We start from the raw sequence: 24,755 nt of genomic DNA, 5'->3' as shown, positions 1-24,755 counted from the left end.
ATTCATTCATTCATTCATTCATTCATTCATTCATTCATTCATTCATTCATTCATTCATTCATTCATATCATTCATTCATTCATTCATTCATTCATTCATTCATTCATTCATTCATTCATTCATTCATTCATTCATGGGGCAGTAACCCATTATCTTTTATTCATATTCTATATCTTTATTCTTTTTCTGTGATGTCTGCTTAAGCGATATCGCTCTTTGTCAATCTTAGAATCGAGGAACGTGCCCGGCGATCAACAAATACGGCCGAAGCTCGTCAACATTACGACATTACCAGACTTTGTCTATGCCATCGGTGTTGGGCGTTGTTTGTGCTCGTTTCTATGCCATTTGTCACAAATATGCGATTCATTATGTTGTGGATGTCTTTAATAGTAATAAAAAATCTACAGTTTATCAACTGTTCGGACACAATTTGGTGAATGAACTCGCCTAAGTGCCATCCTATTTGTATGCCACAGCTCCCATACTCGCGTCCTAAGGGCACGGTCACATTTCCAAGCCGGGGCCCGGCCGGGTTATTTGCGTGAAAGAAAAATAAACAATTTGAGTATAGACAAATAGTGCTCATGGTTAATTTTCTAAAACTTTTTTGTGTTTTGCTGTCTTGTATTGTTTTTGTTCCATACGACTGCCCGGCCAGGCCCCTGGGTTGGGAAATGTGACTGCGCCGTAATAAATATTTCTTAGGGAGCAAGTATGGGTGCCCCGGAATATAAATATGATGGCACCCAGGCTATGACTGAACCATTGTTCAGCCTGAAATGACATATAATCCGCTTACGTCGGGCGGTTCCCTGTATATCAGCAGTCATTGTGCTATCGGAGCGTCAGTGCTAATGGACAATCGGAACACACACGTTCACACATACTGATGCATATAGGTAACAAACACGGTTTTCTTTCATTACCTTCGCCAAGAATTGACGAAGGTTATATTTTCCTGGCAGTGTGTCTGTGTGTCAACAGCATAACTCGAGAAAGCTTAGATGGATTATCTTGATATTTGGTAGATGGGTAGGTTTTGATGAGACCTGGAAATGATTAGATTTTGGACCCCTAGCGGCTTGTTATGGTACTGTGGCTAAACTTCCGGTTTTTATATGTCATGATCCAGACATGCTGGGGTGACAAAATTTGGATGTACATGTAAGGTAGCTTTCATGCTGAGGAAGAAGTGACATGAGTTTGGTCCTCCTAGCGGCTTGCTCAGGAACTGCAGGGCTATCTGTTTGAAAATATTCAAAAGAGGATAACTCAAGAATTGGTGGACGGATCGTCGTGATTTTTGGTATGTAGGTAGCTCAAGTGACGCTTGACATAATTATGCGACAATTATGCAAATCTGGATCTAATTTGCATAATAGGGAAATTCTATAAATCAGGTGCATTACATTATAGGACTATTCAAGCTTGTGACATATGTAATTGAGAAAGAAACACAGGCAGATATTGATTATGTAAATTAACACCTAATTTGCATAATTAATGAGAAAATGTTATAATTCCATAATGCTAACTGCCTGGAATTTCATACTTGGGATATTTGAAAATTAAGTGAAGGTGAACACCATTTAACATAACTTATTCAAATAAGGACCTCATTTGCATAATTTATGAGGAAATGATAGAATGGCTTTCTTTGTTAAGATAAGGCTGTCTTTTGATGGAGAATATGATCAACTATATAATACAATATTATAATACAATATTATAATATAAATATAATACAAATGAGGATTTTATTTGCATAATCAGAAGGAATAATCTTTGTCAGTCATAAAGAGTAACATCATTTGGCGAAGGCATGAGATCTTGGGACTCTGGTTTATTGTAGGATGCACAAGAAAAACCGAAATGATCAGCTTTCAATAAGTATATAATTCACAAAACAGGTAAACATTTGACGCGAGGTGCAGCCTTGCACGAATCGGAACTATTATGGATTTCTTTACTTGATAGTTTGTAGGATGTTTAAGAAACACACCGGAAATAACCAGGTTTTAAATAGGATATATAATCAACAAAACAGGTGAATATTTGACGCTCTAATTTTAACAACGCATTATGGAAATCACACGGACGGCAGCCTTGCATGAATTAAAACAATTCTGGCTAGACTTCACACAAAAAAATAACAATGCCAGATAAAATACAATATACATTTCTGATAATAAAGATAATATAGGATTAAAGCATTTTGGTTATTGAGTAAAATATTATGGCAACATCATAATCACTATATACATATCAGGAAGTGGTCTCAGACTAGATTTGCTAGAACAGCTTTGTGCGTTATAACGAAACGTCTCTTTTGAATGTCCAACTGTTGTGTGGTGTTTTCAACTGTTATCGGTACAACAGCGCCCGAATATTTTTTTGACGATGAAGAAAATTGATACTTCATACATATATATATACACATGTAATATGACTGGTTTAAATATTACTATTTTCCTACTATTAGATTCAGTTGGGAATATTTTTGCTATTCTGCTGCCTGATTACCTAACTAAAACAGCACTACCTTTAACAGAGCCCCAAGTGTACAAGTCCCCCCTGTCTTCCTTCCTCAGTTCTGTGACTCTATCCCTGCTTTCTTTCCTCATCTTCGACGAGACTTTTCCCACAAACGTTCGGAGACGCTGTTCAGCCAGCTCTGCGATTTTCCTGTTCTCTGACTTGTCCTCGTGTCTCTCCCTGAGGCTGACTTCCTTGCGGGCCTCGTTGAAGATGGTGAGGAACATAAACACCATGCCGTTGTAGCAGATCAGGAGGTAGAAGAAGAAAACCGCCGGGCCCAGCAGCCAGTTGTGATCCTGGATCGCGTAGTAGTCGAACTCGCCCATCATGGTGGCCACCATGGTCTCCATGACGGTGACATATGTGCCGAAACCGTCCACGCTGGTGCCGAAGACCAGGTATGCGATCATGCAAAAAGCGGAGAACGTCGAGAAGAACACCAGGAAGAAGTGCCCGAGCGGCTCGGCAGCGGCCCCTGCCATCTTGGCCCCGCGCTCCACGTGCTTGTTGAAGCGGAGGAGGTGCAGCAGCTTCAGGCAGGCCACGCACACCAGCCACGCCAGCAGGTACGTGTCCGTCTGCAGCCAGCTACCGATCTGCTTGTACTTCAGGAAGCTGCAAGAGTTTAAAGGATGGTTAAAAATCTATTCACAAGTTCGTGCCCGAGGTAAAATGGACATGGTAATATCCAAATACTATTGATGATGAATGGAGTAATTCAAGTACTGGTGCTGGTTATATCTTTGATAGCATGTTTGTTTGAGTTTGGCTAGTGTGACAAACAAACAAACAAACAACATTGTTAAAACGTATATCGTATAACGAACTTAAAACAACAGACCAAAAAGACTGTATCCCCAAAGAGCCAAAACAATACATCAAAAATAATATTATTGCAAAACATGATACTGTGAGCCTTAGTGGATTTTGTTTTTACGTTTAGCTGAGCTTGAGCATGGTTGAAAACTGAGAATGTAGCAACGCCGGTGACCATAATCAACCCCAAGCACTCCCTAATAATGTACCAAAACAGTTTTAGAATTCATGATCATAAATTGATCAAATAGACAGTTGGTCAGTTAAAGGAGTTCCCTTTTGCCGCTCTACACTGCTTCAACAGATCAACTCCCCTGGCATATTTTTCTTCAATTCCTAACCGCTTCTTATGACTAAAGGAGGCAAGCAAAGTGTGAAAAAAGTACTAACCGTGTTTCTACAGTTCTGCCCTCATGAACTGAGTTGAACTCCGACAGGAGATAGAAGGTGTACAGCTGTACTCCTATAGATGCCAGGGACAGCAGGCACACAGTCAGCTCCACAACCTTCCAGAACCTCTTGAAGTACTCCTTTTGCAAGTTGAAGATGTTTTTAACTAGAAATCAATTAATACATGATTATGCAAACTTAATGGTCGATATTAGGACTCAGACTCAGATCATAATTCCCCTTAGATGACACTAAATATTTTCTTCTCTTGATATCAATAAAATCAGTCATCACTACGTACCTTAACATCGTTACGCATTATACAACTAATGCCTATGTATTGTGAGGTAGTAAAGGAACACAGCTGTGATCGGACTAATAGAAGCAACACTCTGGAGGATTTTTGATGTGCAGATTTAATGAATGTTTCTACGTGGCTTTCAAAGGTACAAAAAGAAAGATAGATTCGACAGTTCTATCGCAACTCACGCTCTCTGATGCAGAAGATGATGGTGACCAGGATGAAGGCGATCTGGAAGGCCATCATGACGTAACCCCAGTCCGTGACGTACTGGTACAGCCGTACTGTCGTCACCTGCACGCGTGGAAATAAGTGGAGACAATGTTGATATCCTTCCGCGTAAGGGTTACTGTCTTCGCTCGCAGCTGTAACTCATGGTCAGTTTAACAGATGTATTTAGTTTTCAGTATATCGTTAGTTATCGGGATCCAGATGATGTATTTTTTTTGTTCATTGCATGTTGATATCCTTCCGCGGAATGGTTACTGTCTTCGTGATTCTGTGTTCGCAGCTGTCGGTTTGACAAATGTCTTTAAATTTCGGTATATCGTTAGTTTTGGGGGTCCAGATGATGTAATTTGTTTGGTTCATTGCATCTGTATTTTCGGGTGTCAGAATAATTGGATACTCCCGTGAAGACCGCGATTTGATCGTCTAATGTGTAGACTGTTTTGAACGTGTATGCGCTAAGTTGTCAGGTAATACTATTATTCCGAATGGGGGTAGCATTTTTCATCAAAACAATTATGAATGGTTTACTGTGCACTTCGGCTAGGTGTTTCAGGTGCACTTAAATTTGCACTGAGAAACACCTCGCTTCAGTGTAGAGTGTACCAGTCATAACTGCCCTGATCAAGATGAAAGACGGTAATCAAAACGCCAGATCTTGTTAAACAAGTGGTCACAAATGATGAACTTTGTTATTTATTTAAAAAATGATTTGGTTCACTACCTGAGTTTGAGGAAAAGCCTTCCCAATAGTTGAGAATTCTGCCATCAACTCTACCGTGGAGAACAAGTTGGCGTTTGGGTTGTAGACGATCATCTCAATGATGACGGCCCGAGTGTTGTCGTCCATCCACCCGAGTTGTTCAAGTTCGTCTACGGTCGCCAAGTCGGCAGTCATGTTGTCCGACAGTTCCACGATGTACCCGCCGTCATAGTAGGAGGAAAATAGACCGTACAAGGGACTGGCCACTGCAATGGATATTTAAAAGAATTGAAAACGAACCAGGAAAGATTGTAGATGGACAATCAAGCTTTACAAACGTTTGTGAACATGTAACTATAATGAAGCAAGTTTAAAGTCTGTGGCGCCCCCGTCTTTGTTGAGGGATGGTTGCAATGCCCTGACATGATGTAGATGGCCTTTTTAATACAAAAAAGTCTGCTTCTGCGTCCAAGATTTTTATGAGACCGAATGTCCATGCGATTTTATATGCAAGTGTTTTGAATGTCCAGGAAATTCTATATGCATGTGTTTGTTCTTATTTGTGACGACAGGAGTGCCACAGACTTTCTGCAACTTATAATCTAGCAACATAGATTTACAGTCCAGCAACATAGATGAACCTTCAAGATAACATGTACCTATATTTTTTTGAAGTACATTTTCCTTGTATGTTATTTTTGTCAGTCATATATAACAGCTTAAATTTAACTGCATTATATTATATTATATTATATTACATTATATTATATTAAAGGGCTAATGACCCGCCCGAGGTGAATATGGTGTGATAAAGCCTTCCCAGTTGCTACAACCACCGAATAAAGCCACCAAGTGAGCGCAGCGATTTTGACTCTATTTGTGACATTACGGCGTCATAATGTAAGGAATGTAGAATGGAGCCTTCTGATTGGTCAACGTCACCCGGCTATATGATGATATATTATACATCTAAATCCCTGAAGCGTTGGTACTTGTCTTTCTTACCACTAAGGGACGCAAAGTGATATTTCCATGGTTGTAACCCTGCCGATGTCTCATTGTCGTTCTGGACCAATGCCCTCCACCCTACGTCATGGCTGACGTCATCAGCAGTCCAGAGGCTGTACGACTCGTCACAGTCATCCAGGATGTTCGCAAAGCTTCTTGGGACAGCACAGCTGGCATCTGCAAATATTGACAACATTTTTGTATAAAGATTTGTGGTGAATGTGTTCACGCTTGTCTGTATGATTGAATGAATGAATGAATGAATGATTGAATGCGCAATAATGTTGATTTATTGGCTAACATAATTCCTGTGTCACACGTAGCAGAATATGTACATCCCCCTAACATTGGCGAACTGCCCTCAACCATAGCTGGGAGTAGGTCGGGAGCAAAGTTGGCTGTGGTTGGTTAATGTTCGAAAAGGTTTACTACTGCGGCGCCAGCCAAATGTTTCAATTTTTTTAACAGTCGGGCGTGGACGAGAGGTTGGGGCAATTTTAGCTGATCTTTGGCTGATAATTGGAAATGTTTGGGCGTTTTCGGGGGTCATATTCGAATCAAATTTAACTCAAATTCAATTCGATGTGTATAGGCGTGGCCTTAATCTGATAATATTGCTCCCAAACTGGTGGAGGAAAGTTCTAAATGTGTGACAGGTGCTTAAGACTTTCAATATTTTATTTACTCGTATCTATTTAGGCCATGTTGATTGGATTATATGGATGACATCCTTTGGGAACCCCAAAACTGATGCGAGCGTGCAAATACAAGAAAAGTTTGGCCACCAAAAAGTTACTTTCACTATGAAATTTACGTGGTTTTGAATGTTGAACAAATGACGTTGTATAGTTTGGCGAATAATCTAGTCTTCACATTCATTTCCTTACATTTTCGTCTTTTTCGTTTGATTTTGGCATTCTACGACATTGGTATCGTTTTCCAATGTTTTTTTAATCTACTGTATATATTTGCTTATTTTGCAGCTGTTTTGTACGATTTACAGTTTGGTTGAAAACCTTTTTTTTGAACGGCTGAAACTTCATGCGCGTGCGGATGTCATCCATATAATCAAATCAACATGGCCTTATCTAAGAATCTACGATGTTGCGTACTTGTCTTGACGCGAAGTTGTCGGAGTCTGGCGTTCCCCACGACAAAAGACGTGCTGTCCTGCAGGAATCCTCGATGAGAAAACGGGTCATCGTTGTACCAATGCTGCGCATGCGTCTCTGGAATGACACTCTCCCTCAAAAACGTCCAAAAGGATTCGGTGTCAGTCACCTGGAGAAAATCAGCAAAGCTTGAATTAGATGTCAACCGGTGCAATAGCTCAATCCGATAAAGTGCTCGCTTTGTAACCAAGAGGTCGTGAGTTCAAACCCCAGTCATACTGCGTTCTCGGCGTAGCACTTAGCATCTACTACAAAAATATGAGGAGGTCGAACACACAACACTAGCGGGCTCGCCCCCCTTCTGTAGTGCTGGCACAACTGTATGGCCCAAGGGCTACAGAAATGGAGATGGCCACTGCCGCTGTGCTCTGCACAGAGTGGAACGGGACGTTTTCATTACATGATTACAGGAGATTTGCATGAATATGCAATCATTGACTTGGCAGGTTTACCGATGGGTAGATTTGACATCTTCTAACAGATAAACAAAGTCGACTTCTTCTAACAGATATACAAAATCGGTAATCTAAAAAAAACTAAAAATAATTGGCAACACAGTATAAAACTGACAAAACAGTATAAAATTGACAAGACAGTATCAAATTGACAATGCAGATTTGTCAGATAAAAAGTCGCAAAGTAACCAAGACATAAGCAATATAATGTTTGGAATACCTTATTTTAGTAGTTACCGATCATTCATTCGGAAAGATAATGCTTTGATTAAAATTCTTGAAAAAGTGTTATTCAGTGTCTGCAGGTAACTGCCATGCAATTGTTGTACAACAAACCATTATGTTGTCCAAAGTTACTAATACGTTAAATCACCTCTGAAAATGACTCGCCAAAAGTGTCCTGTAGATGCCGAGTCAGGTGAAACATGGAGGTGTCCCTGTTGCCATTGGCAACGACCAACAACAACAGGATGTAGACGAAGTAGAACCCGGCGTCGTACAGGGCAGTGCGCATGCCCACCTCCACGAACCGCCTCTCCCGGGCAGTCTGGAGCTGACCGGCGTCAGGAGGACCGACCTGGCCTGCTGCCTTGGACGACAACTTACCGGCAGCCTAGTACATAAAATCCGAATGTTATACATCAGATCTAGCATTTTCTGAATCTGTAGAACACCTAATAATGCATCTATTGCATATTTGTTTATTTAAGATCTAGTTGTTAAAAGAATGACTTCATAGCCTTCATAGCCCCGGAACAGAAACACTTGTAACATTTTAAAACCACAATTTGCGAGCTATTAAAAAAGAAAACCGCTATTTCTGTGCCCATCCAATCAAATGTTTACAACCTATCGTATTCAGATTCAGCGAATGTTATTGATAGTCGGAACCTGATGCAAGCACTGATTTATGTCAATGTAACAGATGACACTTATAATGACTATAATTTTCCAAATGTCGGTGGACGATCCCTACAAGCCTTAAGGCTTTTCACCCACCCCCCACTGATCTTGATATTATACTCGTTAAACATCTATACAAGTACATGACATATACATAGCTACTTTCCTCTTCCATCGCCCTTGAAATGATAAACTCCATGTTCATTAGCAATTTCACATCTAATTATAACCTCACACATCATAAACACATCATATGCCATTATAATATACTCATCAAATATCCAATAGTTAGTAAATACTGTAAGCCTTTTCATTGAGGCGGAAATTTTTGCGAAAGCACTTGTTACTCTTTATATGCAAAATAAATCAAACCAACAAACCACACAGACGTACCATGTGATAGAGCCCCAGATACTCCTCATCTTCCTGTACAGGTGTTGGAGGCGGCACATCCTCATCGGATTGATCAGGTTTCTAAGGATATAATTATTATGATTTTAAACAATAACGCTAAATCTTGTTAGCTCTTACTGTACTCGGTTTCTATTCTCAACTACATCCTGGAATTATGACAATTAAATCACAGATATAGAAAGTCGGTAATCTCCAAACAGATACATGTATGTCCGTGGCTACAAGTTAGTATCAAATAATTGGCAACACAGGAAAAAAAGGAGAAACAAATCCTGTTAGATTGGGGTTATTTTTAACTATATCCTGGAATTATGATAATGATTATCATGTGGATGATGAGAAAGAAGATGGTGCTACTTGTGATGATGATGACCTGATGGCAGCATTTCAGTGATCGTCATAGTGTCATGATCTATAAATTGATTAATATCAAATCATACATTTGGTGTTACCTTGATTATAAGTGCGAAGAAAAGCGCAAGCAAAAAGATCTTGAGCGGTTGGGTGATGAGCAGGTCGAAGATAAATGACGTGAGGAAGGTGAATATCCAAGCCTCGGCCTTCTCCCGGCCGTACTCGAACCCGTACAACATGGTGAAGAACGCCGACAGGGAACATGTGGAAAACAACAGAAACCAACCTGCAGATTTTGGAAAAAAAAAACGAAATGAGGTACTAAGATTCCTCAGTCACTGATACAAGATAGTACATGCTACCTGAAACGTCTGACCTATCATATAATCCACCCAGTTGCTTGATCTATTTCCTCTTAATTATATTTCAGTCCATACCATGGTATGGATGAAATATATTGTGTTCTCTGATGTTTCTTCTTCTTCTTCTTCTCCTCCTCCTGCCAAACAGTCAAAGGGATTCAACTCTGTCATCATTCAGCCAAATGACTTGAAATTTGGCATGGAGGTAGAGTGCACCAATACCCCCAGGCTTTTTTTTCATTTTTTTGATACATGCCTTTGAAAAATTTTTATGAAGGTTTTTTGGGGCATTTTTCGCCAAAAATGGATTTTTGGATCCTGAGCCCTGCTTTTACAACCAAATGATCTGAACTTCGGTATAAGGGTACCTTGAACATGTGTCTACAGAGTAGCAGTCACATATTTGGCATACACCACTTCCAAATGACTCATTTGGGGGACTTTAATGGTTATTTTCAGCAAAAAAAGGGCCAAAAGTGCTATACCCGTTCCATGTTCTATCTAAAGAATGGCCCATTCCATCTGCCATTGGCAATGGAACACGTGTTCCATTGCGGGTTACCTGAGGTCACATTGCACGTAAGTCGTGCGTAATGACCCACACATTCAATTTTATGTGCCTTAGACCTTCAAAATGTATCAAATCTCATCATTGTTAGTATTTGCATACCTCTAATAAGATTAGTAAAGCTTTCGAGATTCAATGTGCTTGTTCTTGCATCTTTGTTCTCAATTACATAGCTACTATATAATTCATTTATTTGAGAATCTTTGCCAGTTTTACACTGGAGTAAGTTTGGAATAGTCCACGTGGGAGGGAGATGGACTGAAATATGGTGTATTTGCTCCCAAGCAAATGTCGGCCTCTCTAGTTAATAATATGTTATGTTCCGTCTAGATGTTTTACATTCATCAACATAATATTGGCTTTCATAAAATTGTGATTGTGTTGATCGATGGTAAGGCCATGTTGATTTGATCATATGGATGACATCCTCTGGGAACCTCAAATGATTTTGGCATTCTACGACATTGGTGTCGTTTTTAAATAATTTTTTGCAACTTACGGTTGCACATTTTGCAACTGTTTTGTATGATTTACAGTATGGTTGAAAACTTTTTTTGAAACGGCCGATGCGCGTGCAGATGTCATCCATATAATCAAATCAACATGGCCTAAACTGTATTTAGATAGAGGCCTACTATGCAAAATCTTCATGAAGATATTTTTTGTTCTCTATATCTCTATATCTATGCCTTTACACGTACGTCAACATATTTGAATAGCTAATCAACATAAGCCATAAAATATGGATGTATGGCCAAAACAATGTCTTCACTTACCGAAGTAAACACACCACCAGGGAAGGAGGCATTTCTTCTTTTTCTTTGTTTGCTGAGCAGTTGGCATTTCAAACACCGAGGAACCTGCCGAAAGTGAAATTAGAAATTACATATTTGAAACGACCCTCTACTATTTTGTTAAATGTTGCTAAATGACAAATATATCATTTAGAACAAAAAATAAAGAATGATATGCGGTAGTTGTTATCAAAACTTTCTTATTGCTTATAATAAAACTTGAATCCTAAACGTAAAGAAAAATAGCCTCGGACACTGTTATCATCTTGTATCTTCTCACCATCAGTGTCGTCTCCTGTTCTACTTCCCTCGCGGGAACTTCCAACTCTCGCGAGACTATGACGTCCCTGACTGGAGCTGGCGTCAGTCACGTGATCGTCATACCCTGAGTCAGCGAACTCGCTCCATCTCCGAGCCCCGTGCGGCCGGGAGGTGGCTGGCCGGATCGGTGTGAAGTCTTTGACGAAGTTAGCTGCATCATGATGCTGACTCTGATAAACCTTGCCGTAATTATAAGCTGATACAGCAAAAAAAAACACAATAATTCACACTCTCTTACGCTTATTCGCTTCCAGCTATCAACAGGAAATCTCATTCAACAAATAAAACCCAAGTTAACATGTTAGTTCTACAAATATGAGTTGCCTCGATTTTTTCTGGCACTCATATTTTGAATTCTTCCAACAACGATTCCATGCGAAGTGACATTCAAAAACACTAAAATTGAATAAAACATGTATCCAACATTTACGTATTACTTTTTGCCAACAGAGAATGCCTGACATGCACCCATATTAGAAATGCAGATACCAAAATAGAAATGAAAGTGAGTCGGTAAGTGAGCGAGCGAGTGAGTGAGCGAGCGAGTGGCAGAGTGAGTGACTGGATGAGAGTGGCTTAAGTGAGTGAATTATTGAGTGAATTAGTGAGTGGGCGATTGACTGAGTGACTGAGCGAGTGGGTGAGTTAGTTAGTTACTGAATATTGAGTGATAGTGACGTAACTAATTGAGTAAATGAGTGAGTAAGTGAGTTTATTAAACATTTTCCTTCCGCGTCATATGAAAACCTTACCAGAAGCAGGAGTTGCGGGTCTAATTTTCTTCCCCCTGGGTCTGCAGTACCGGAAAATCTGCACGATAGCCAGGTTCACAGGAAACACGATCAGAGCGCTCTGTATGCCGATTATCACCTGTCAGGAAAAAGATGGACCAAAAGTGTACATGAGCAAAAGACCAGAGTAAAACGTTTTCGCGTGGTCACGTTCGTTATAGGTCGTCGTACAAATTTATTATCTTAGACTGTTAAGGTAGCCTGTGACAGAACGAAATGTCTTGATCATGAGTTAAAGACAGCTGAATTTTGTGCGACATATGTACGACTTATTTTCACACAATACTCATCTTGACCTGAGCGATGTGAGGAAAAGTCGTAAAGTGCCTTTCCCAATGGAGAAAAATCGACGACATGGCAGGGGTCGAACCCGGGACCTCTTGGTTCTGAGACAAACACTCTTGGTTCTGCCACACGACCCAATAAGAGCTGCTTGGAACGCGATATAGTAAGGCCACTACTGTCTTTCTGTATTTCACACCAAATAATCTCTCCAAATAAAACTCCTTTTTATGTTTACCGAAGGAAAACATATTGTTTTTACTCAATTTCTTCTTCTTCCGATCCAAACACTGACCTCTGACTTGGCCAATGACCTGATTTATTGACGTCTCTCGTAATGGTAACTGGTGTTGGGTTACATAATGATGTAATTTCATGGTCTGCTCTGCTCCTGTATACTAGTAGTACATGTATGTGAATATGTATGAGTAAGAATTAACAGAGCAGACCATGTCCAAAGGTAAACATTACGAATTTGCATTGCATTTGCATCTAGTTCATTCTAGTCATCGTGACTTACTTGTTCCCAGTTGATGGGGATCTGTATGGCGAACCCCAGGACGGAGATGGGAGACGGGCGCTGGAAGTTGCCTCCCCTCCCGAAGAACATGATGTTGACGACCATGGAGCAGAGCAGCAGAGACAGGCAGCAGGAGGCGCGCTGCACCCGGGTGAACGGGCTGCGGGAAAAGACAAGCAGAGGAACGAAGTTTTATTCGAATCTGTGACAATGTAACAGCCTCAAGTTTAATTCTGGACGTCCGGTGTAAGTCCGGACTAATTCCGTATCTCAGCAACCGTTCATCTAGATGGGTTAATATTGTGATATAAAAGTAAAAATAATGTAAGAAATATGTATACGTAGCAGAATTATTCACAGAATTCTGGCTCTAGTTCCCAGAATTCTGCAGAATTCTGACTGCAGTCCTTTTCCGAAAGGAGCCACGTGGCAAGCTTCACTGGGTCAATCTACTGACTCAGAGGAAGATCAGAGTGGTTTGTCGAAAGCTCTAGGTGAGAGATCTTTCTTTATGTTGGATTGCACTTTAAAGTTCTAACTTTAAACGTGTGACTACCAAGTTGAACGTTAACACAGATGAACCTTTATGATAATCTCCTACCTTGTTGCCGGCCTTCCCAGCACGGAGTACCACAGATGTCCGTCTCGGAAGTTTTTAGACATCTTGCTGGAGAACAAGGTGCCGAACCTGGTCAGTTCCTCGTCCGTTGCCGCCACGAGAATCCGGTCCACTCTACCGTCATCCTCCTCCACAGCCAACCACCTGGAACATTTTTTTTTTTATATTCCAAGTTTCAACATTTCATGACCATGGCGTGGCGACGAAACAAGTTACAAAATGTCATCAAAAATCATCATCATCATCATCACCTCTTGGTTCCGAGTCGAGCACTCTACGCCACACGACCCCACCATTAGCAAAGAGCTGTTCGTATGAGTGCGTTAGATGGAGGACGTATCCAACATTAAGAATCAGTTGAAAATTGCGAATAGAATCTGGAAGACATAACCGCACTTCTCTGGAGCAAAGACTTTGGCAATTTTGCAGTTTATTAATAAGTTCACAATGTAAAGTAGAACACGAGGTACATTTTTATTGTTGATTGTTCTTTGTATGATAGCGAAAGAAGCACTAACTTTTCGATTGTGTGTTAAGTAAATTTTCCCATTTGAACTATTTTGATAGTATAGTAATTTTCCTTACTTGTTGCAGAGGAAAGTTGTCATGGAATCATCCTGGGTGTCAGTAATGATGATCTTGTCCAGAAACCTGCAGAAAAGTCAAGACAGTGAAGAGACATATACATGCAGCACTCACAGTTACATTTGAGTGAATTCAAAGAATGTGACTACAGATTTCTTTCAGTCACTGACAAAAGGTAGTGGATGCTACCTGAAACGTCTGATCTTTTTTGTTAAATCTGTTCATTTGCTTGAATCACTGCTAGGTATCTCATTACCTGGATGTCTAAATCTTCAAGAACTGATTCAAGAATACTGCCCTCAAGAGGTATATTACAGCATAATACCTTAGCCCTATTCAAACGGGGGGAGGGTACTTTGAGCCAAATGTTATATCAGACATCGTCTAAATGTCTTGTGATAGAGCCACCAAATCTTAGTGACTTTCTTGAAAGATATTTGGCAATAACTTCGCATCTGTGTGATCATTTGACACGAATGTCTTTGAGGTATTTTTGCGAAATTTATTATTTTTGGGTTGAGGAGTAAAATTGTCAACTTTTTAAATATCAATGAAATGTAATTTTAGGTAATTTTAATTCATAATTTATGCTAATTTAATGTGATTTGTCAAAATCCAAGATGGTGGACCATACCATTACCTCAGCTGTGACAAGGCTATTTTTTCTAAAATTTCATCACTAGGGTTTTATTACAATAGGGTTTAACATTTGTTTTTTTTTAGAACCAGATGTTTGTGAAGCTCCTTACCAAGACGGATCGTGTCCCCGGTTGTCGTGCCAGACGTGCAGTGCCATGAGGACACCTAGCGGCCGGCGTGACGTCACCACGAACGTGTCGACCCCGCCTTCCATGAACGTGACCCGCGTGACGTCATCCAGCGTGTGTGGCCCGGATGTACCGTACTCCCCGTGAAGGATGATGGACACCTGTTAGCAAAAGGTCAAAGGTTGTAGAAAAAACAGATATTCCAGGAACGAACCGTAAAAATACCCGTAAGCTAAACAATGTATAGGGTTTGAACTATGAACCTATACGATACGAGTAGCGTTTGCATATATGCATATGGTTTAGCACGATAACTCAAAAAGCTATGAATGGATTGCCATGGAACTTTGTAGGTGTAAAGGACTTGGTGAGACCTCGAATCGATTAGATCTTGGACTTCCTAGCGGTTCGTTGAGGTACTACAGCAAAACGTCAAGTTTAGATATCTCGTGATCTGGACATGATAGGGTCACGACTTTGGACGATAGCTAGCTTTAGTCGAAATGATTAACATCATTGTCGAAGGTACGAAGTATTGGAACCCTAGTTTTCCTGATTGGATTTGTTACAATTGCACGTGAGATCGTGTGGTGTAACGGTAGAGTGTTCGGCTCAGGACCAAGAAGTCCCGGGTTTGGATCCTACCTTGTCCCCGATCTAGTGCCCTTGGGAAAGGCACTATACACTTCACACAGGTGAACATGGGTACCAACCTTTGGTTAGGGACGTCCCTCGGATAGGACGTTAAATGGAGCTCCCGGGTTTAGGGCGAGCCATGTGTGATGGTCCAAATACTACTATCTAAAGATTCACTACGGACCCCAGGAAGAGTATTGTAAAAATTAATGGAGATCTCACTAATGGAGATCCTAAATAAACAAACAAGCAGTTCCCTACCTTAGCAGACGTGCTGGCGTCCGCCCTCGCTCCTGTGAACACCAGGACTTGATACACATGGCTGCGACCGTCCGCACCTCCCAGCACTGTAGCACCGACCTGTGGACCACATGAATACCGTGAAAATACACAACTTCTTGTACGATCAATGCACTTTGTAGTGTCGCAAACTTCCAATAGTGTTTGCGGAGACACAGAAAGTTCTACCTTCCTTTAATGAAATTTCGTCACATTCGAACAGTAAGCAGTTCCTTACTGATCATACTAACACTGATCTAGCATTTGGCACTGGGCAGTATAGCATTTGGCTAAATATAAAAATAATTTAGAAAAATATGTATTATAAAAATATTGGTCGTTACTATAGCTATGGTGGTCGAGATCGTAATAAAAAAATGTATTATATTTGTTGCCATAGAAAAATTCCAGTGCAAAATAAGCCTAAAAACATGAAATTAGCCAAAAGAAAGAAAGGAAGAAAGAAAGAAAGAAAGAAAGGAAGAAAGAAAGGAAGAGAAAAAGAGAGAAATAAAGAAAAAGAAAAAGAGAGGAATAAAAACCTTTGTAGCGTCCTTCCTGTCTTCCCTCCGAGCCCAGATCACAAACAGCAGATAGATGCCGACCACTACAGCGATAGTGACGACCACACCCGGGTTAGAGCTGATGTCTTTAAACCCTTCCAGAGCCTTCAGGATGTTCAGGGAGTTCGGAGCCACGAAGAACTGGAAGTCTGAGCCGAACGCCGTCAGGTGGTTACACAGGCAGTGAGTGACTGTGTCTGTCGTCAGGGGGCCGACCTGAGAGAAGGATCATTGCTATTGTTAAACGTACAAAGCGTATTCATGTTAACCTTCGCAGAAGGAAAACATATTGCTTTTGCTCAGTTTCTTCTTCTTCCTCTTCTCCAAACAAATACTGTAATTCACTTTATGTTCATGGTAGCAAAATTTCACGGTCGGAGAAAAATGGACATGTTCACGGAACTATATGTTCACGGTGGTGACAGGTGCAGAAAAAAGAAAGTCCAGGAATTATTTGTTAACTGTAATGATAGGTTCACTGTACAGAAGCAACAGTGAAAACAGTGAACTTATCAGTACAGTGAACAAATCAGGAATTACAGTAAATAAAATGGTCAATGATCTTTACTCGACGTCTGTCACCATAGTAACAAGTACTGTATTTGGTTACATTTTGAAGCAGAACAGAGCTGGAGAAGCCCTCACAATATACATGAATGTATTCGGAACATTGTTGTTGGCATTCTACTGCTCTGTTTAGTCTTATTCTAAACAATGTTCCCAAGAATACTCACGTTGATACGTCTAGTTTAGTAGAACATATTTGACTCACCTCACACCCATCTGACTTCCACATCTGCTCCGTGGTATCGAAGAAGAGACATGTTGACCTGAAGACCCGGAAGGTGTAGTTCAAGACGAAGTCTTCGTCTCCATACACTGGTTCAGACCGGTTGTCCTGATTCACTCTGTGTGTTTCAAACTCTGTGCTGTTGTATGGGACATGTTCTACACCTGCGAAACAAATAGGCATCATGTCTACGTATAGGCTAAAATAAACTAAAATACAAACTATAATCGTTAGTGCAAATGAGCATTTTCCATAGATGAAAATATACTTTATTAAGCAAGAAGGTTGATATGTCATCTACCACTAATGTTGAAAATGTTTAAGTGGCTGTGCCAAACACGAGTAAAGCAAAAGTGGAAAAACGTGGATAAAGTAAAATACAGAGTCAATGGTGTCAAAAAGGTTTACTTTCTTTCAAATTGGTTGAACCGTAACGAAGGACTATGTTCTAAGAGGCATTAAGGAGGCCATATATACGTATATTTGGGCACTCCAGCTATCACTTAACAGACGGTGGTCTGGACGATATAAACTACCTGGCACTTTTGTCAAGACGTACCAGGTAGTTTAAAGTCTCGTGTGAATAAGGTCACGTGTTTGTAACCGAAACTCTTGCAAGATTACGTTTTGAAGTGATTTGTTATTCATTAACATGATGAAGGTGACAATGGTCGTTGAAAATTTGATACCTGTGTAATCTTTATGTTGGAATAAATTTCGACATTTTAGTAGGTAACGATTCGGAAGTCATTGAAAAATGTTCTTACCGACAAAGTATCGTTGTTGGTTCATCTCGCGTAACCACTCCGCAGAAATCAACCACTGGTAAGGATCAGACCTGATCTCTGTGTTATTGCCAAGAGGAATGGAGTACAGCTGATCCTCTTCCAGTGGAAGTGTCGTGGTCAGGTTGTAGACCTAGTGTCACGGAAATGAAAAGAAATCCATAGTGGGTGTCACTTGAAGACATACGAAACATGTCCAGATTATGCATGATGTACAAAATGACTGATAAACCTATGGACGTACCAACTACTAAGAACCTAATGTCAACTCAGAAAAGAACAAGGAATAGTTATTCCTTCAAGTACCAGAGGTATGAACCAAGGATTAAGGTGTTCAAAAACTCATTCGTTCCTCGAACTGACACGCAGTGTGGAACTCGCTGTCACCAAGTAAAGAAGGGGCATTGTCATTAGATGGCTTTAAAAATGTTTAGAGTTAGATTTTCAAGGGTTAGGTGCAACAAGCCGTTCTGTGTAATGTAGCCAGCTGCCGCTGCGCCGCGTGCCTGCGAAGCTGGTGCGTTGCACCGGATGGCGGTTATACCTATCCTCTACCAGGCTTCGGGAGGCGGCTGGAAAGTGTAGAGATCGGTCAAATATAGAGATATTATGCCGAGGGAATTGGCCATGGTCCGCTAGAGAGTACATTTTGCCGCACCCGAAGCCTTGTAGGGAGCAGCAAACTGTTCTCTCCAGGAGACCAACTCTTCTGGCATGCTATCTCTCTATTTGGCCGATTCCTACTCTTTCCAGCCGCTTTCCGAAGACTTGTATAGGCTAGGTTACACCAGTTCTTTTGATACAGATACAGACCTCCCGGGTGGGCGGGTGTTGACTGCGAAGGTACAGGCGGACATGGACGCCGGTCTGGTCGGGGTTTATTGATATGAGGACGGCGCTGTCACCGGCACTGTCCGTCAAGTTAAACTCGTGAACCTGGGGAGGAACAAAAAGTCTTGTGATGTTCTGTAGTCTACTTTCAACAGAAATCTGACACCATATTAAATACGACTTGTATTAGGTAAAATGGAGGAAATCGTTACCTGACTTCCATCGTATCCAGAACTTTGTCTATCTAATATATAGTATGTAGTTTTGTGGCTGGATGGGTTAGGATCAGGCAGGGTTAAGGATAATCTCCGCTTACCCAAGAACACAACTTCATTTCAGTTAGTTAGTTCTTTTGTCGATAATTCACTAATTTGAATTGTTAAATGCGTTGATAGAAGGACGCCTTTATACAAGAATCTTAAGCTTTCGGCTTCCTTTGCAATATTATATTTACTAGTTAATGTATTTTTTTTAAGTGAACAAAATTAATAATAAATAAAAGAACGGGAGAAGACGGGGGAAGAAAATAATCTCATCCAAACTCTGCTTGAAGAGTTTAAATGTCACAAGACCCTCATGAAAGGAAACATGGACGATAGACCGTACCGACATGGCGTCCTGTCCTGACGTCACGGTCGCCCCCCGCTGGGTTCGGACCTCCACGCTGCCGTCCTTCCGCCTGGTGACGACATCGATCGTCTTCTGCAGGTCATTGACCTCCAGAGCTCCTGCGTCACTCCGGAACTGCAGCGACGCGACCGTGGTCTTGATCTGGTCGGAGTTCCCGGCGTAGGAGTACGGGTTAAGCGTCGTCTGGTAGTTCTGGAGAAAAGAGGATGGACGTAGGGATGAAAATAAATGAGGGCCTGCATGGGGACTCCAGGCAACGCTCTACGCTAAATTATGAGAGCCGGCTACGTACTACGCTGAATTCAAGAGGCCTCCCCATTACGTTTTATGAAAAGATTCCAGATAGCTACAACGTATTGCCTAGAACTAAAACGGCGAATCACGAACTAGCTATGCAAAATGCGCAAATTACTAGTACGCTCTACGTTGAATTAGACCGGACCGTCTACGCTCTACGTAGACTTAAAACGGCCGATTACGCTCTACGGAAAAGGGCATGCGGGCCCCCATGAATGAGGGAGGGAGAGTTTGGAAGTCATTATAAATATCTAAGTGGTATTGGTGTTTTCTTGTCGGAGATGTACGCCACGTAATTAGTACGTTACAGTGAAACTGCACACAAATGAGGTACAATGTCTTTGATAACGTACGTGTATCTTCTGTATTACGTATCTTCTGAATGGCCTGTATTGTATTTAATGTACAACTTGAAGTAATTCGGTGTCTACAGCGTAAATGAATTGGAAATAAAAGAGAGTAGATCTACTACATATCAGTGACTTACTTCGAACCCGACGGTATCCGGACAGGGATTTCCGAACAACACCGATGCGTCCGGAATCCGGAACCATGTCCCACTGTCATCAGACGTCCGGACGATCTGTTCCCCCATGTCCGGACAGTTTTGTTTCTGCAGCGCCATTTGAAACGGACCCTGAACGATCACTGTCGGACTCTCGTTCGGCCGTTTCCGAGTCAGGACGAGCTCGTTCAGGACGTTAACAGTTTCAAATATGGCCGTCGTGGCGTTTTTGGTCTGACAAGAAATTCAGGAAAGTTTTACACAATTTACAAAGAGATCAAATTTTTCAGCGACAACTGTCAACTTCATCGGAATAAATAATGACCAATCACTCACAACGTGATCTCGCGGGAGTTCACGTTCAGCGTAAATAGTATGATTACTACCAACATAGATGAACTTTCATGATAATAGAAGAACAATTGCACATGGTACAATGTATGGCAAAACAAATGAACAAATAGAAAGTATAGAAGAAGACCTAATATAGAATAAGACCTAATAAATCCAGTTACTCAAATAATAAGTATTATATTAGTATTATATATACGAAGCCATACGAAGCACACCCTAGGCAAAAAGCCAATGTTTGGGCACATTCTTTAGATAATACATAAAGATTAGTAATAGTATAAGAACACTGCAGTTAGCACGATTCATCTCAGCCGTACCAAATTTGACACACATGTGTTCGAATGTATCCTTAGCAAATCTGGGTAAGGCGGCATTTTAAATTTTTTCCCAGGTACTTCTAGTTTTAGACAAAAGTTTACAGGGCAAAATGGGGCAATACCACTGGACTAACTTACACAGGCATGCAGTATTCTACAATTTATTTCCATTGGGAATTGTTGAAGTTAATCCAAACAAGCAAAGTATTGACAAAACGTCGTGACAAAAATCACGTGACCTACATACCTTTTCCAGCTGTCCTCCAGAATTGTCCTGACCTTTGACCTTCTCTGAGGTTGCCGCGGACCCTTGCAGAACATTAATAGCAGCTGCAACACAAGGAACATGGGGTATGTTTTCATGACAATATTAGCATAACATCGGACAATAACAGATATAGAGCATTTATGCAGGTCCCTGTGTATTTGTAACAGTATAAAGTATATGTCTTGAGTATGTTTTGTGTCAGCAGGACGATCCATGTATTTATAAAAAATATTCATAAAGACTCAGTTATTATCGTTGTGCGTCGACAAGTGTCTGCAGGACAATCCATATATTCATGAAATATTAATTAACCCTATCTAGACCGGGGGGGGGGGCTAAAAGTGCCCGCGCCAACTTTGATGTCACTTAGCGTCTGAACGGCTAGAATATTGTTGGCAACAATTCTGTATCATTGGAATATAATAATAATTTTTAGTGCTGCCATGGCAACGGGTTTCTGGCGGGTATTTTTTGCTAAATTTAGTAATTTTAGTTTCAACATAAGAATTTTACGGGTTTTATGTCATGTTACACATGGTTTCTAATATTAATAACATCCCATATAATTTCAGGTAAATTTTATAATTAGAAATACATAATTTATGCTAATTTGATGACGTCATTGGCCAAAATCCAAGATGGCGGACCACATCATTAGAACAGGTATATACAGGTTATTTTCCTCAAAATGTCATCAATACTTACATTTTTTTACATTTCATATGAACGTCTTTAGTCTGTTTACAATGTATTTTAGGCTTTATCCAGAAAAAAACTATTTTTGAAAATTCAAGATTGAGGGTCCAAAGTGCACCTGGAACACTTTTTTCGGCACCTGGAACACATTTTTTCGACACCTGGAAGACATTTTTCGACACCTAAAAGACATTTTTTCGGCACCTGGAAGACATTTTTTCAACACCTGGAAGACATTTTTTCGGCACCTGGAATACATATTTTCGACACCTGGAAGACATTTTTTCGGCACCTGGAAGACATTTTTTCGGCACCTGAAAGACATTTTTCGACACCTGGAAGACATTTTTTCGACACGTGAATACATTTTTTCGACACGTGGAATACATTTTTTCGGCACCTGTAAGACAGTATTCGGGCACCTGGAAGACATTTTTAGGACACCTGGAAGACATTTTTTCGGACACCTGGAAGACATTTTTCGGCACCTGAAAGACATTTTTCGTGCACGTGGAAGACATGTTTTCGACGCCTGGAAGACATTTTTTCGACACCTGGAAGACATTTTTTCGACACCTGGAAGACATTTTTTCGGACACCTGGAAGACATTTTTTCGGACACCTGGGAGACAGTTTTTCGGCACCTTGAAGACATTTTTTCGGCACCTGAAAGACATTTTTTCGACACCTGAAAGACATTTTTTTCGACATCTGGAAGACATTTTTTCGACATCTGGAAGGCATTTTTTCGACACCTGGAAGACATTTTTTCGGCACCTGAAAAACATTTTTTCGACACCTGGAAGACATTTTTTCGGCACCTGGAAAAAATTTTTCGACACCTGGAAGACATTTTTTCGACACCTGGAAGACATTTTTTCGGCATCTGGAAGACATTTTCTCGAGCACCTGGAAGACATTTTTCGGCACCTGGAAGACATTTTTGGCACCTGATACACATTTTTTCGACACCTGGAAGACATTTTTCGACATCTGAAACACATTTTTTCGACACCTGGAAGACACCTGTGGCCAGTTCACAACATTTTTTGGCTGGAATTTTCTAATTCGCTCACGCGCACTAGTTTGGGGGTCTTCAGAGGATGTCATCCATAAAATTAAGTCAATGTGACCTAAACCTGACAAAAAAACGGTTAAATTCACCTGTCATCATGAACTTGGCTGACTCTTCCATTTTAGTCGAGCCGAGTTCTTCCGTGGGAACAGACTGTAGAAATGACGCCATGCTCTTCAGCGCATCGGAGGCCGCCACCTGGAAACAATAGAATGACTTGTACGTGATGACCGTGAACTTTTGAGAACTGGTCACACTTACTTGCGACGCGGATATGACTGGAGTATTTACATTCAAACAGACCATAAACTTGCAATGCTTTGTATTGAGCTAGTACCTGTATGTATATTTACTCCGTGAATGAGGTCATGACCTCCGAAAAAGTATTGACATTGACGAAGTCTAAACAGTTGTGTGTTCGCAGCTGTAACTCGCGATTGTAACTGTGCTGCATGGACATAGTTCAGTACGTTGTCTGCTATTATGGTATAGTTGATATAGTTGTTTGTGTTTTTTTTTGCATTCGGTACCGTGGCGAAAATTTTAGGTCCCTTTTTCTGGTGGGATTTTGCAACAGGTATTCTGTAGATGTTATGGATGTGCGGTTTTCTCAAGCAGATGTTCCGATCATGGTAGTTGCGCCATGAAGAGAGTCATCAACGCAGACAAACGCATGAGCGGACAACCTGCGAGTAAGGTGATAAAATTCGTGTGAAGTGCTTTTCCCAAGGGCACCAGATCGATGCAGGTTTCGAACTCGTAACCTTTTGGTTCCGAGTCGAACGGTCTGTCGTTACGACACACACACAGACACAGAGAGAACAAAGCTAGTGTATCTGACAGTCACCTGTGAGTCTGTGGACACCTCCTCCCCGACACTGGTCGCCTGTCCCAGCGCGCCGGCCACCAGGTTCACTGACGTCACGCTCTTGGCCTGGACACTCGTCAGCGCCGACACAACCGCGTTACGGGCCTACGGAGGGATAGATCGGTCGTCAAACACCAAGCCCCTACGACCGAAGTTTCTGGCGATTTTTTTCTAAGGCCACACCAGGTTAATTTTATCGGTGACATCCTCCGTATACACCAAATCTAATGCGATAGGGCGAAAAAACAAGGCGGGCCAAAAAATGCAAGATTTCTATATAAATTCTTCAAATTTTGACATCATAAACCTTGTTGAACAAGACTTTTTTTTCATTCAGCAGCAACATCACATATAAGAAATGACATACAACAGTGCAGCAAAGTAAAATTTAAAGTAAAAGACCAGCAATAGGTAATTACATAAAATATTAGTCTTAATACAATAGAGCGACAATTTCTATTTCGAAATATAGTATTTATATGTATATATGTTGCCATACATATCTAGAGAGATAACACGCCGATGGAGTTTAGCAATCCAGTTTACAGTTTGCCGGAAAACTACTTCCAGCCGCGCCCTCAAGCCTGGTAGAGGTTATTCGAATACCATTTTGACCATAGTATAACCTGAAAAGTCTATAAAACTCACCTCAGTTGCTGCTGATTTCGCGTCCTCCGCGGTTCCGTTCGAAACGGAGTTCAAGACGGAAGTGACGCTGTTGGACAACTGCACCACAGACCGGAAGTCTCCCTGACGTACGAGTTTACCCAGGGTGCTGTTCGCTCCCACTACCAACTGTGTTGCCACGCTGGTGGACTCACTGGCGGGAAGGTTGAATACCTGACAGGGAGAGAGAACATTCAGACCAAAGCATCGCGAAGAAAACCTATTCTAAAAGATTGCAATGTCTAACATAAACCCTACTACGTATAGATACATTTTTGGTTAATTCCTATAACGCTGCATT

General features: G+C 41.0%; 2 protein-coding genes across 2 annotated transcripts in view; both read right to left on the bottom strand.

Moving 5' to 3' along the window:
• Positions 1–2,076: 2,076 nt before the first annotated feature.
• On the bottom strand, positions 2,077–9,566 carry LOC109470279 (polycystic kidney disease protein 1-like 2). The gene is made up of 9 exons (XM_019769179.1): positions 9,384–9,566; positions 8,911–8,991; positions 7,988–8,227; positions 7,100–7,268; positions 5,985–6,164; positions 5,001–5,245; positions 4,237–4,342; positions 3,748–3,913; positions 2,077–3,156 (listed from the first exon to the last, which is right to left on the bottom strand). Exons 1-9 carry the CDS (start codon positions 9,522–9,524, stop codon positions 2,523–2,525), a joined length of 1,962 nt encoding a protein of 653 aa, XP_019624738.1. The 5' UTR covers positions 9,525–9,566; the 3' UTR covers positions 2,077–2,522.
• Positions 9,567–10,983: 1,417 nt separating this feature from the next.
• LOC109470092 (polycystic kidney disease and receptor for egg jelly-related protein-like) overlaps positions 10,984–24,755 on the bottom strand; it is a 40,080-nt gene continuing 26,308 nt past the window's right edge. The window contains exons 23-40 of the mRNA XM_019768872.1: positions 24,437–24,628; positions 23,768–23,893; positions 23,010–23,118; positions 21,129–21,211; positions 20,193–20,444; positions 19,385–19,600; positions 18,761–18,883; positions 17,930–18,080; positions 17,145–17,326; positions 16,352–16,588; positions 15,792–15,890; positions 14,877–15,055; positions 14,128–14,193; positions 13,525–13,686; positions 12,924–13,083; positions 12,083–12,200; positions 11,290–11,526; positions 10,984–11,075 (exon numbers count right to left, since the gene is read on the bottom strand). Coding sequence (XP_019624431.1) covers positions 10,984–11,075; positions 11,290–11,526; positions 12,083–12,200; positions 12,924–13,083; positions 13,525–13,686; positions 14,128–14,193; positions 14,877–15,055; positions 15,792–15,890; positions 16,352–16,588; positions 17,145–17,326; positions 17,930–18,080; positions 18,761–18,883; positions 19,385–19,600; positions 20,193–20,444; positions 21,129–21,211; positions 23,010–23,118; positions 23,768–23,893; positions 24,437–24,628 — 2,784 coding nt within the window. The remainder of the gene's footprint in view (positions 11,076–11,289; positions 11,527–12,082; positions 12,201–12,923; positions 13,084–13,524; positions 13,687–14,127; positions 14,194–14,876; positions 15,056–15,791; positions 15,891–16,351; positions 16,589–17,144; positions 17,327–17,929; positions 18,081–18,760; positions 18,884–19,384; positions 19,601–20,192; positions 20,445–21,128; positions 21,212–23,009; positions 23,119–23,767; positions 23,894–24,436; positions 24,629–24,755) is intronic.

This window comes from Branchiostoma belcheri, unplaced genomic scaffold, assembly GCF_001625305.1.
Source record: "Branchiostoma belcheri isolate BF01 breed outbred unplaced genomic scaffold, Haploidv18h27 scaffold22, whole genome shotgun sequence".
In the NCBI taxonomy this organism is placed as follows: domain Eukaryota; kingdom Metazoa; phylum Chordata; class Leptocardii; order Amphioxiformes; family Branchiostomatidae; genus Branchiostoma; species Branchiostoma belcheri.
This window is presented reverse-complemented; position numbering and strand designations above follow the sequence as displayed.

Bases quoted from the DNA above. Each gene is read 5' to 3' on its own strand.
- LOC109470279 (XM_019769179.1), bottom strand. From the start codon at position 9,524: ATGTTGTACGGGTTCGAGTACGGCCGGGAGAAGGCCGAGGCTTGGATA. The intron at 7,269-7,987 runs GTGATTTAACGT...GATTTTCTCCAG, and splicing joins TTGGCGAGTCATTTTCAGAG to GTGACTGACACCGAATCCTT. The intron at 3,157-3,747 runs GTTAGTACTTTT...AAACTCTTGCAG, and splicing joins GGCAGAACTGTAGAAACACG to CTTCCTGAAGTACAAGCAGA.